The following is a 13,201-nucleotide window of genomic DNA, read 5'->3' as shown; positions in this document are numbered from 1 at the left end:
CTCATCAGGAATAACCAATGTAACTGTCTTGACATGACAACCTAGTATCATATAACATGAAGTCAATCTATCCATATACAAAATAACCTCGAAATTGAGAATACCAAGTAATAGTAAATCTACCAGCATATAACCACACATGACTAATAGACTCAATCTACCATAACAAAATCGCCAACCGACACAGAAACATGAAAAATGAGTATAAGACACTCACATAACATATCAGAACTCAAAGGTAAAGTATGAAGACATCTAAGAGTATGTAAAACTCATATCAAATACTCCTAACACAAAAGGGTTGTATCCCTCAATCCTTCTAGCAATGTCAACTTTGTGAGTGTAAGTAGCTCCAGACTCAAGCTCTCTTGCCATGCTGACCTCGTTCCATACAAAAGGCCATTTATGAACATCTTCACTTTCTCATCCTCAGTATCGATAATATATAGCATATGGGGACAACTTTGTAAATTTGAGCTCGTACTTGGTCATGATCATATCTCAACTACTCAAACCTAAACTTTGATACCAAATTTGTCATAAAAAAAAATTCATGACCGGCACCCGACAACCCTTGACGAGCAAACCAACCTTTGTTCAATAAATGAACAACAACGTTAACAAAACGGAAATTTAAAATCTGAGCAAAGACAATAGGATAAATAAATCCAAAACTAATATAATTTAATTAAATAAATCCAAAAATAATATAATATAACTATCTAATATAAGCTTCGTCCGCTGTAATTAGAGTTTGCTTATCATACTTTTCGGATAACCAACTTATGAATAGATATTACGGCGTAATTAGTTTTTTAAAATCGTTACACTAAGATATGCATAATTGAACAAGCAGACAGTAAATTAAGCCAATTTGATCTGCAAACTAATAGAACAAGCAAATAGTGTATGATAGGAAACGTGGGAACATGTCACCTACTGTAAGACTACACAGAACAGGCAGAATATGCTTCAGTTACATATTTATTACCAACAAATAGGTGCTCTTGGATTTGGAACTGAAAATTCATTATAGCTTTAGTTTTTCTTTGAATTATTTCCTAATGTGTCATTTACCTGGTACACCATTTTAAAATTTGAAATTTAAAAGTGAGAAATTTCAGACTTACATAAGAGTATCTGTTTCATGATTGTTGGTCTACTAATTAATACTCCATCCGTCATAATTTATGTGATAATATTTAACTAGACAAAATATTTTTTTAAGAAATACTTTTAAACTTGTGACCTAAAACACATCATATATATTTGTGTAACTATAAACAATATTATTAAGAACAAAATGAGAAATTTTTGAAACTGGCATAAAAGAAACATTTTTTTGCACCGTTTTCCCTTCAAAGGTGTGGTCTTTAATTTTTACCCCTCAAATTGCTGGTCTTTAATTTTTTGGCCTCCGCTTAAAAAAGTAGTAAAAAATACTCCGAAGTTCTAGGTTCGAACTCGCATTCAGTCAAAATAAAAATTTCGCAAGGCAAGACTTCGCAAAAGGTTTGCTTTATAAGGCAGAATTTGCAAGACAGATTGCCTCTGCCTTCAATAATTTTTTTTATTCTACTGGAATTCTACAAAAGTTAGACTTTATTTGCCCAAGTAGGCCTAATTTTGCAACGAAAGTCTGCCTTGCGATTTTTTTTTTGATTGAACCGGAGTTCGAACTCAGAACCTCAGGGTATTTTATGCGAAGGGAAAAAATTAAAGACCAGCAATTTAAGGGGAAAAACTTAAAGACCACCCCCGAATAAGGCAATTGTGCAAATTGCCCGAAAAGAAAAGAGTGTAATTTTGAAATTGGCATCGGGAAGCCCGCTACTTTTTTTTAGGGGTTTTTTTTTTGGGGGGGGGGGGGGGGGTGGGGTTTGAAGGGAGGAACCGGAAAAAAAGAAGTAAAGCGCTCCCTATCAAAAGTGACACAACCTTACGTGATTAAGGAACCGTCTAGACATGATTTGAAATCATGTTTGGACATGCAATTTGAATTTCTTAAGTTGTTTTTTTTTCTTATAGACATTAAAACCCCCACAAGTTATGAAAACCATCAAAACTTTTCCAATTCTTATATAAGCTTACGAAATGAGCAAGTCATAGTTTATAACAAAATTAATACGCTACTAGAAGGCCTGTCTAAGGAATACAACCTCAATTGATCAAACTTTAGTTCAATAAAAAGGAAAATTTAACATGAATAGTGATGTGACAACTCTTTAATGGTTGGTGGGAATAATTGTTAAAAATATCGATCCTACCAACTTGCGGATTAATATTTGATATAAATGGTTGGTAAACATGATTGGTAAATATATCTACCAACTTATGAATTTTTTTACAAAATATAAAATTATGGATCAAATTTTACATTTAAAAATTTGAAATCATGAATTGAAATCTTAAATTATGCCTTTTTAAAGAATTTATAATTTCATGTCATGAGACGAAATCGCATGTCCAAACGCCTACTAAGTAGCACTTTTTGAGTGTGTGCAAGTTTAAGGTCAGTTTGACTTATGCTTTATATAAGTAATTATTAAAAAAATAAGAAAAACAAAAATTAAAAAGATGATTTAGAAAGCAAAATATTACATTAAAGTGTAGACTTTATTTGTTAAATAATTTGAAATCTCAAATATTTCACAGCCTTTTAAAATAATGTTAAAATATTTTTTATCATTTCAAAATTAAAAAAAAACATTACATATAAATTATGACAAGGGAAATATTTTTGCTAAGGTACGACTAATAAAGAGGCTTAGCCTATATAATTTAAGATTATATTCACAAAATGTCGAATTCAAAATATAAATCCTGTAATAACTAAAACATTTTTCACTCTAATGTGAAAAATTCATACTTTCAAGTTTTCTTCTTGATAGTATTGATTTACTTGTTTTGTGATTATAGTACTATCAGTTATTTCACAAATAATGAGTAATTTATAACGTCATATTCCTTTTATTTTAGCAAAAAAGAAAAATACTATAATCTCTCTGCAAAACTGAATCAGAGAGATATTGTGCAGGTTGATTTTCTGATGAGACATGACCTTACAGGCTTTTACCGTACACTCTTTCCACCACTTCATTTGTCTTGTTTCTCCTCATTCGACCTCTTTTTTTACTTTTCTTTCTTTGAAAAAAAAAAACTTTTTAAAATGAAATAACAAAAATAAAAATGTCAAATAAAATAGAATAGATGGAATTTTTTAAAATATTAAATTCGAATAGGTTTAATTTTCTTGCAAATTTATGTGTTTCAATGGAGGTAATTGCCTTTCTTTATTTATAAATTGCAACCTTCAGTGGAAAACACAAAATTGCAAAAAAGTGAAATTTTCTTTGATTTATTTTCTCAATAAATTATTATAAAAATTTAGGTGAGAGTTAAATATTTTTTCATTAAACTTTTGAATAAGTATTTTTGAATAATTATGAACACCATGGGCGTGCACGAATCACGTATGTAATCTATGTAACAACTTATGTGTACAATAGTAAAATCAACGAAAATTTCATTTGCTTAATTGAGAAATATATGCGACACAGAATGATGACGGTGAAGTTTTTTCCGCTATCACTTTGTAATGAACGACATAATTAAGCAAAAAACGATAATTCAGAGTTTAGATTTAGACTTTATACCATTTTTCAATTGAATAACATTGATATGTTTTACTTTTATACTAGCCATACTAAGTTAACTATCTTCGTGTTCTAATTTTAACCAATGTACCTCCGTAATATTTCTAAGTGGTCAAAACTCAAAATAATAGTAGATGAACAAATGCAAAGAAAATGCTTTCAACCATTTTGTATTATATAGAACATTAATTTTTTTTTTTTTTTTTAAAAAAACTCATAATTACGCTAGCACCTATATCAACTTTGTGGAGTATAGTAGGTAATTGCATAATAAGTTCCATTTTAGTATGACATACGTACTTTAATACATGTATTTTAGATTGATTACTTGAGTCGCCATAATGATTCAGTGTATTTATGGCATCAAGCAACATTTTCTAGTGGCGCAGAATCTTTAAATTACTATGCTAACTAATAGTTATAATCATAATAAACAAAAACATGAACAATTGATCAAAACAAAGAACATAAACAAAGTTTTCTACGAGGACTCCCACATACTTGGTACATTGTCAGGATTCACATAATAAATAACTTGCAAAATACGTGAATAGTATAGCATGTCGAGATTAATGAGTCAGATACATTTTTTCATTTTATAAAATACTTTTTAGTTACTTAAATAAGGAGAATTTAGTCACAAACATTGTGTATTCAATAAATAATAAGTAAAATAAGGAAAACATTTAATAAGTGAGAAAAGATAAAGAGAACCATTTATATGGAAAAAATAGGGAAAGGGAGACTCATTTAAAATAACGATTTACAACGAAGAGGAGGAAAAGGGAAAAATAATTGATGTCCTGTACCTTGTGAATTGTGATGCAAAATGTAATTAGCCGATTAAGCTACCACTTTTCCTAGATTACTTACTTATGTTTAGCATAGATATGTTCAGCAACCTTTGACTTTTAAGAGAAGAAATCTTTCCCTTCATTAAAGTAAAGGCGAATCGAAAAATAATGTAGTAATTTTCTTAAGTGTTACACTTAATACGATAATCTCAATCAACAATAATAATATCTTAATTCTAAACAAATTGAGGAAAATGTTGGACTTAAATAATACAATAATCGCAATCAACGACAACAATATATTAATCCTAAAACAAATTGAGATTGATTATGTGAATTCTCACAATTTTAAATGTTACGCTTAAATGATACCATAATCTTAATCAACCACAACAATACCTTAATCCTAAACAAATTAAGGTCGATTAAATGAATTCTTATAATTTTAATTGTTACAATTAATGACATGATAATCGCAATCAACGACTACTATATTGTAATTCGAAATAAATTGAGGCCGATTACATGAATTCTCGCAGATCATATTATGTTACTTAAGCTCATTCATGCATTTCAGAAAACAGGATAATTTATGAACGCATTTTAAAATCAAGCGCCATCTTAATTTGATTTGTTTTAATACTTTATGATTAGATAAAATTTTAAAATTTCAAAATTCAAAACAAAAAGAAGAAAAAAGGAAAAAGTAAGTTAAATGGACCCAATATCCATGAGTTGCTTACATGCAAAGCATGAAGTGCCACATGGGAGTGGATGAGTTACAATTGTCATCATCCACCACCCACATTAACGAATCACAAAGGCGCCAACACGTTCTCATTATACCATTTTTAGCTCAACTAATTAATCTTTACTAATTCCATTTAAATTTAAATTGAGTACTAAATAGTATTAGTGGGCCCATCACCGGCTCACATGCATGCCGTGCAACTACTGTCAGGTTATGGACCCACCAAACCCCTCAACTCGACGACCGAGCCCACTTACGGCCCACTCCTCTTACCTGGCTACAACTCTGCATCCAAAAAGCGGAAAAAATATCGTGGCGTGATAAATATTTAAACTGTATTTATGATAAGAGTGTAACTGGAATGGTGCGGTATGTGCTGATACAAATTTTTCAGTTAATACAGTGCGTTGATACAATATGTGCTAATACAATTCTTTTGCTCAATTTCAGTTAATATAGCGTGTGTTGATACAATTTTTTCACGCGATTCAGTTAACACAATATGTGCTGATACAACTGATATCAGCAATTTCAGCAACTGTATGCGCTCATACAATATGTACCGATACAACTAATACCTACGCTTATGCACTGATGCAGCTCTAAACTATAGTTAGTGTATGTGCCATTGTAGCAACATTTCATAATTACGCTCTAAATTATGCGATGTATAAAATTTTCTGAAATGAAAAAAGCATAGGCGCGTGTCCTCACGAGCCCAAAAGCGAGTGGATATAAAAAATGACTCCCCAATACCTAGGGTTCGATTTTTTTCATTATAAAAGACACTAAAGCCTCCATTTCTCTCTCTCCTTCAACCAAATACCAGTGAAGGCATCTTAAACCTTTCATATTCTCTCTGTATCACTGTTTTCAACCTTTTTTCTTCAACTATTTGCTATTTCAAAATTCTTCTACTTTTTGTGACCCCTTGGCTATAATTATACCTTCAGGAGCCAGCAACCTTTTCTTTAGCTCTTCTAGTTTTCTTTTTGGTTTATAAATATTGAGTAGTTTGCTTAGTATTGTGGTGATTTTATTAAAGGTATGGAGAAAGATTTGGATGATTGTGAGTTTTGGCTTCCCCCACAGTTCCTTACTGAGGATGACCTTTTAATGGATTTTAAGACCCCCAAAGATGGGAATAAGTTGTTTGGAGGTGATTTTACTTATGGGTTTAACCCGTTTGGTCCTCACTCGGATCTGAGTTCGCCTGTTGAGTCTGTAGTCGGGTCAACTGAAACTGAAAGTGATGAAGATAATGATTATATCACTGGGTTAACCCGAAAAATGGCTAACTACACTATGCAAAACACCAAGGTACTTCTATTTTCATAGTTTTTGTGTGTGTGTGTGTGTGTTTTTTTTGGTTTGAAGTTTTGATTTGCTTAAAATTTGTTTTTTTTTTTGGGGGATTTTTTCAAAAATATACAGTACAACATAAAATATTACGCTGCATAGCCATATTTTCAGTTCATGGCATTATACATCATGTATAAACCTTGTATAAAAGTGTCTAAAAGGTGTTTACACACAAATATGGGCTAAAGCGTGTAAAAGTTTTCTCCCAGTAGCCAGAGTGTAATTTTCCCTTTTATTTTCTCAATCTGTATTTCTGCTTTTTAAGTTTTGATTTGCTTGAAACTTTGTCTGTTTTTTTCTGATTTTGTTTGTTTATACACAAATATTGGGTTTAGTGTGTAAATATTATTCTTCCCACTACCCATATAGTGTTATTTTCCCTTTTCTTCTTAGTCTATATTTCTATTTCTTAAAATAGTCTTATTTTTTTTTTTTTGGCTATAGGGTTTGAGTTTGTCAGGTTCGCCACAATCAACTTTATGTGGTTGCAAGAACGGGTCAAGTCGTGGAAGCCCAAACGGCCCATCACAGGTTTCATCTCCAACGGGTATGACCCGACCCGAGGTGAATATGGATCTGTTATATGCTGCTGCTGGTGAAGTTGCAAGGATTAGAATGATGGAGGATTACAACAATAACAAAGGTGGGCCTGGAATATGGGCTGCTCCACCAAGGAAGACAACAAGTCCAGTACCTGTTGGCCCAAAAAAGCACAACCCGAATCTTGGTTCGTTTAACACTAATCAGCAACAACAACTCTCTTACCAGCAATTGCAGGTTGCTCAAGTAAGTGTGTTTGTCTACTCTGTTCACTCCGTTTTTTTAATTTTTGGGTTTTTTTTTTCGATTTTGGCCAGTCTGCCGAAATTAATTACGGGGTCTAGCCAAAATTACTAGACGTATACGCTATGTATATAATTTGAATATTTACGTATATAATATGTATATTTTTATATTCGTACTTAATATACGAAGTGTGTACATTTGCTGGCTATTATTTTTTTGAGCGGTCCAAAAATGTAATTATTCCTTAATTTATGGCGTCTTTTGTTTAATTTATGCTCATCCGTGGCTAAATGGATTATTCTTGGGATTTTGCTAATTTTTTATGTGGAAATGCAGTTTCAGCGTTTGAAGCAGCAACAACAAATGATGATGAAGCAAGGTGTGTTAGGTAATGGAAAAGGTGGATTTAGGCAGTTTCCATTGAACCAAAATCACCAGCAAATGGCTAGAAATGGAGTTGTAAAAGGGACTTTGAACTTGCCAAATTCTGCTTGGCCAACTTTGCAACAATCTCAGCAACAACAGCAACAACCTAATCCTGGTTCAGGCATGCGTGCTGTTTTTCTTGGAAATACTGGTCCTAAAAGAGAATGCGCTGGAACTGGTGTGTTTTTGCCTAGACGAGTTGGAACACAACCCGAAAACCGAAAGAAACCTGGTAACCTTTGTTCCTCCCCTGTTACAGTTTGATCCATATTTACCAATTATGCATTAGCATTTTAACTTGAAAGAGAAGCTTTAAAATGATTGGTAATTAGACTATGTATTTAGATGTTGAGTTGGTCTAAGGCGCCAGGTTAAGGTTCTGGTCCCAATGGGTGTGGGTTCAAATCGACTCTCAACATTACAATTGTTTTACTTGATAAAAAATGACTGTATTTAGGCTAATAAGTATGAACTATGAATAAAGAAACAGTAATTAGTTTCATTTGATCTGTTTGACCCGGATGTTATTTTTTTATCTTTTTATTTTGGATTCACATTCTGTAGCTATTTACTGCTGCATGTACTATATTGGGGTTAAGTTGTTCTGTTATTCTGATAAATTTGTTTGATGTGTCAACTTCAGGTTGTCCAGTTATATTGCCAGACAGGGTGGTCCAAGCTCTCAATTTGAATTTGGAAGCCATGGATGCTGCTACTAATGCTAGGCCACAATCTCAGGTTCAAACCAGGTGTCATAATGGGGATGTCGGTTTCACTCCAGCTACTGGTAATTTTTTTTTTTGTTGAGTTTTCTTCATTTTTGGCCCGTCGATTGAAATTAAGTATATGCACTAGCAGAAATATGCATTACCTATACACTGATTATGTATATTATATGTATATTTTGTGTATACAATATGTATATTAGCCTATTTCATTTTAGTTTATTCCCTTATTTGGCGTTTTGTCTAATTTGTATGATTTTTTTTTTGTTCAGATGGTGGATTGAAATACCGGAACAACATGGCGGTGGCGGTTCAACAGAGGAGAAATCAGAGATCACCGCCAGTGGCGGCAATGCCACAAGAACTCCAACTTCCTCAGGAGTGGACTTACTGACCGAGAAATTATAGTTCTTAGTGGTTTTTGAAGTCTTATTGAAGCAGAAAAAGGATTTGTTTGTTTGTTTGTTTTTTTGGGTACTGAAGATTTGAAAAAGTATAGGGTTAGGTAATAGTTTCAGAAGGGAGATGATGACGAAAGTTGTTTTAGCAGTTAAAGAAATGGGGGCTTTTTTGGTCTAGTATTAGGGTTTATTAAGGGAAAAATAAAATAGTGGAAGGTTGGCGGATATGAGATTTTTCTTTGGTTGGCTTTTAGATTAGGTTAATACTAGTAAGAAAAAATAAGATAATAGTTTTTTTAAGTTTATTAAAGGTCAGGAGATGGAGAAAAAAGGGTTGGCTCATGTTTTGGTTGGAAGAGTTGCAACCCTTTCCATTCTCATATTTTATTGTCAGTGTAATGTATACCTGTCCTTTGGCATATGGTCAGGTATATTTAATCAATAATTATACCATTATTTATATTTATTGCAAAAAATTAAATTGCCTCTAGTTTTGTTCAATGGAGTTCAAATTTTTTTGAAATTTTGTTTCATCAATTTGTTGTGGCGGTGATGGTCAAAAGTATGAAAAGGGGCCTAACATGCCTAAAAAGAGATCCAATTTCATGTTGTAGCACATGCTTTGGCACTCTGTCTCTTTGACCATAGTGGTTGTCCATTAAGTGCCCTTTCTTTACTTGGTGTCGCTTTCGATGGATCAAATATTAAAGCATAGCCATTTATTTTTAAATATACCCTATATATTTTAGTATTGGAGTAGTGACAAGCACGAAATAGTGGTTTATTTATGGAGAAATGTGCAATGCTTCGTTGAATGTTGTCTCTGATCAATCCAGACTTCTTTTTCCAGAAGAGAAGTTTGTACCTTCGTCTTCAATTTTCCCTTTCCCCGATGTTTGCTTTCTTATTTTATTTCACATCGTCTCTTTAACATTATTTAATTGCATATTCTACAACTACGTTTGGTTTTGTATTTTAGTGACGGTGGTCGAGTCTTATTGCAATTCCATTAAGAGGACGCTAAAGCTATAGGAGTAAAAATTTTAAAGCTTTAGTTTGATTTAGAAAACCTTCTTATTTTAATTTAGTTATTTACTTGGAAGTTGGAATTTACGGGCTCAACTAATGCTGATTCAACTAAAAAGTTTTATTTAGTGTTTTATATCAGAAACGGCTTTGTTCTCATAGTTTCAATATGAAATTTTTTGGTAAAGGCGGAGGAATCACTATATTATACTACACCCTCGATGAATATTAATTTTCTCTAAACATAGATATTTATACCAAATCAATGAATGTTTATATATGAAATTTAGTACTAGTTACACTGGACAATGGTGTGTGTGTACAACTCTTTCCTTACATTTTAGTGGCTGTGTTATTCTTTTTCTCAAGGCCTTAAAAGGAATAGAAGGAATATTAGATCTGTGCTAGTGTACAACTCTTTCCTTACATGTATGGGTATATGGTGTGTGTACAACTCTTTTCTTAAATATATTGGTAAAAATTTACTTGCATTCCTTATTTATGTCAAGCCAATAAATGTATTATATGGGTTTGTACACATACTTTCAACACTTACTCATGATTAATTAAAATAAATACATACTTCATTAAATTACGTAGCTATAACAAAATCTCTATTATGGTGTAAATGCCCTATATTAATAAACATTTACCATATCACATACATCCCTTTACGGTGTACAAAAGTGAAACATTCCCTTCCTTTTATACACTAGTAAATATTTTGCTTGGAGGGAAAGAAATTTGAGGTTGGGGTGTATGTGAGCTGTCAAAGGAGAAAAAAGGGAAAGGAAAAAAAAAAAAAAAAAAAAACCGAAAAGAAACGCGTTATTAATTGAATTTAATATAGGAAGATTTTGTCATGTGTGCCCCCTTGACCCACAAACCAGTAGACAAAGTGACCATCATATAATACATTTATTATCTTTTGTTTGGGGCGGGGTACCTTCACGCGTTTTATTTGGGATCTTTAATGAAATCTGCAATTAGATTGCACCCCCTAAGTTTTGATACGTTCATAATGTTAAGGATCGAATTGAGTAATTGGCGGGGTATGGTCCACGACAACATCACACATTTCTTCACTTGGAGACTTTCATGATAATAGCCTGACTATAATTCTATTTCTCCATACATTGGTCCCATTGCTTTTATCTTTTAGATAGAATTTAAGTTATATACATAAATAATATACTCACCATCTCAATTTATGTGTCACAATTGAAATATAGAGAGTCAACTAAATTTTTCTTTGACTAGATTTCTTTATGTATCTTTTAAATAATCTAAGTTAATTATTGCAATTTATAATACTTTTACGTAATTTTCAAATATTTTAATTTTATTTCAAAAAAGTTGAACTTTTTATGCACGACAGCAGATGAAAGCATATCCCATCTTTACTTTGAATGTACTTTCACTGCTGAGATCAGGAGCAAAATATTAAGTTGGCAAGGCATTACCAAACAAGTGAGCAGCTGGTTGAATGAAATTCAATGGGCTGTTACAAATGTAAGAGGAAAAAATGGAGGTGCTGAAGTTTTTAGAATGGCTATGGCAGGATGCATATACTACATGTGGGAAGAGAGGAACAGAAGATGCTTCCAAGGCAAGCAGAGGGATGCAAACATGCTCATCAGGCAGCTGATTCAAGACCTATTCTATAGGGGCAGTCGAGTGGCCAAGCTAGCAGGGAGACTTCAACAATTTAACTTCTATCCTTAGGCTCACACTTTAGTATATTGATTACAACTTTACAAGGATAATGTGTTATCCTGCAACTTGCTTTCTTTCTAGGAGATGTTAACCAGAGTGGGGGCTTATGCTCAACTACTGGTTTCTTTTTGCATTGTAAATACTACTTTTGAATCCACTTGGTACAATTATAATAAAATTTCATTCTAGTCAATTCCACAAAAGAGTGGAAAAACTAATTTGACATGATTTGTGTTATGAGGAATAAAGACCTCTTGCGATTAGCCCTTAAATTCAATAAACTTATTTGAGTCAGTCCCTCTGCGAGAATTAGAACTGAAAGAAATAAAATAAAAACCCCTCAAATCATTAAACTTATTTAAGTCAATCCCTCCATGAGAATTAGGACCGAAAGAAATAAGATAACAATTTTAAACCAACAAAATTATTTGAATTAATCCCGCCGTGAGAATTAGGACTAAAAGAAATAATATTGAGATTTTTTAATTGATAAACTAGCTTGAATTAATCCCTCCGTGAGAATTAGGACTAAAAGAAGCAAGATCAAAGATTTGAATATCAAGACATGAAAAAATTAAAGTAAAGATAATATTATAACATCATACTAAGCTTCTTCAACTATCCCAACAAAAAGAAACTACTCCATTAAGGAGTATGTAAGAAAGACATTAAAAATAAAATACTACTCCTACAAATATAACTAAAAAGAAGAGCAATAGAGCAAAGACTATTTCTTATGTCTTTCTCAAGATTGGATTAGATAATTTCTAAGCAAAGTGATGCTTCTATTTATAGGAAAATATAGTGTCTCCCCCTACGAATGCATTCCTTGAAGTAGTGCTCACATCCGTGACCTTACTTGACGGGTGTGAGTATGAAAGTGGCGGTCACACCTGTGGATTTCAACACTTGACGGGTGTGAGTATGAAAGTGGTGGTCACACCCGTGGATTATACAACTTCTTTCTTGATGCCAATACTTGACTGGTGCGAGTATGAAAGTGGCGGTCACACTCGTGAATTTCAACACTTGACAGGTGTGAGTATGAAAGTGGCGGTCACACCCGTGGATTTTACAACTTCTTTCTTGATGTCAACACTTGACGGGTGTGAGTATGAAAGTGGCGGTCACACCCGTGGATTTTGCAACTTCTCCCAATGTTGTCTTATGTAATTTCCACATGTGAAATTTCACGGTTGTGAACATGGGCTTGTGGTTGCACCCATGAAATATTTTCTTATCTCTTTGGCATTTGCTTATTTTTCATTCTTCCGAGACATTCTTTTCCAAGATTACGCGAAGAAAATATGCGAGAATAAGATATAATTATTCTGTTTTATTTTAAAACTTATTTTTTTATGTATAAAATTACATGACTAATTTACACCCATCAGTGGGCGAACCATCCCCTTATCTGATTAATCATTCAATTATCCAAAACTGCTTAAATAACAATAGACATAGAGATGATAATAATAATAATAATAATAATAATAATAATAAGTCTATGTCATAAATAGTAAGTAAGTGCATAATACTAAATAATACAACCCCAAGA

The 13,201-nt window shown here is 32.6% G+C and overlaps 1 protein-coding gene across 1 annotated transcript; it reads left to right on the top strand.

The window, feature by feature from the left end:
* Window positions 1-6,002: 6,002 nt before the first annotated feature.
* Window positions 6,003-9,361, top strand: LOC132057051 (uncharacterized). The gene is made up of 5 exons (XM_059449491.1): window positions 6,003-6,521; window positions 7,008-7,349; window positions 7,686-8,007; window positions 8,419-8,562; window positions 8,773-9,361. The coding sequence occupies exons 1-5, from the start codon at window positions 6,249-6,251 to the stop codon at window positions 8,892-8,894; spliced, it is 1,203 nt and encodes a 400-aa protein (XP_059305474.1). The 5' UTR covers window positions 6,003-6,248; the 3' UTR covers window positions 8,895-9,361.
* The last annotated feature ends 3,840 nt before the right edge of the window (window positions 9,362-13,201 follow it).

The sequence above is a fragment of the Lycium ferocissimum genome, chromosome 5 (genome assembly GCF_029784015.1).
Source record: "Lycium ferocissimum isolate CSIRO_LF1 chromosome 5, AGI_CSIRO_Lferr_CH_V1, whole genome shotgun sequence".
NCBI lineage: Eukaryota > Viridiplantae > Streptophyta > Magnoliopsida > Solanales > Solanaceae > Lycium > Lycium ferocissimum.
Note: the sequence above shows the minus strand (reverse complement) of the source record. Positions and strands in the feature narration are given on the sequence as shown.

Excerpts from the sequence above, each read along its gene's own strand:
- LOC132057051 (XM_059449491.1), top strand. The coding sequence starts at position 6,249 with ATGGAGAAAGATTTGGATGATTGTGAGTTTTGGCTTCCCCCACAGTTC. Across the intron at positions 7,350-7,685 it reads AGCAATTGCAGGTTGCTCAA|TTTCAGCGTTTGAAGCAGCA; the intron begins GTAAGTGTGTTT and ends GTGGAAATGCAG. Across the intron at positions 8,563-8,772 it reads CGGTTTCACTCCAGCTACTG|ATGGTGGATTGAAATACCGG; the intron begins GTAATTTTTTTT and ends TTTTTTGTTCAG.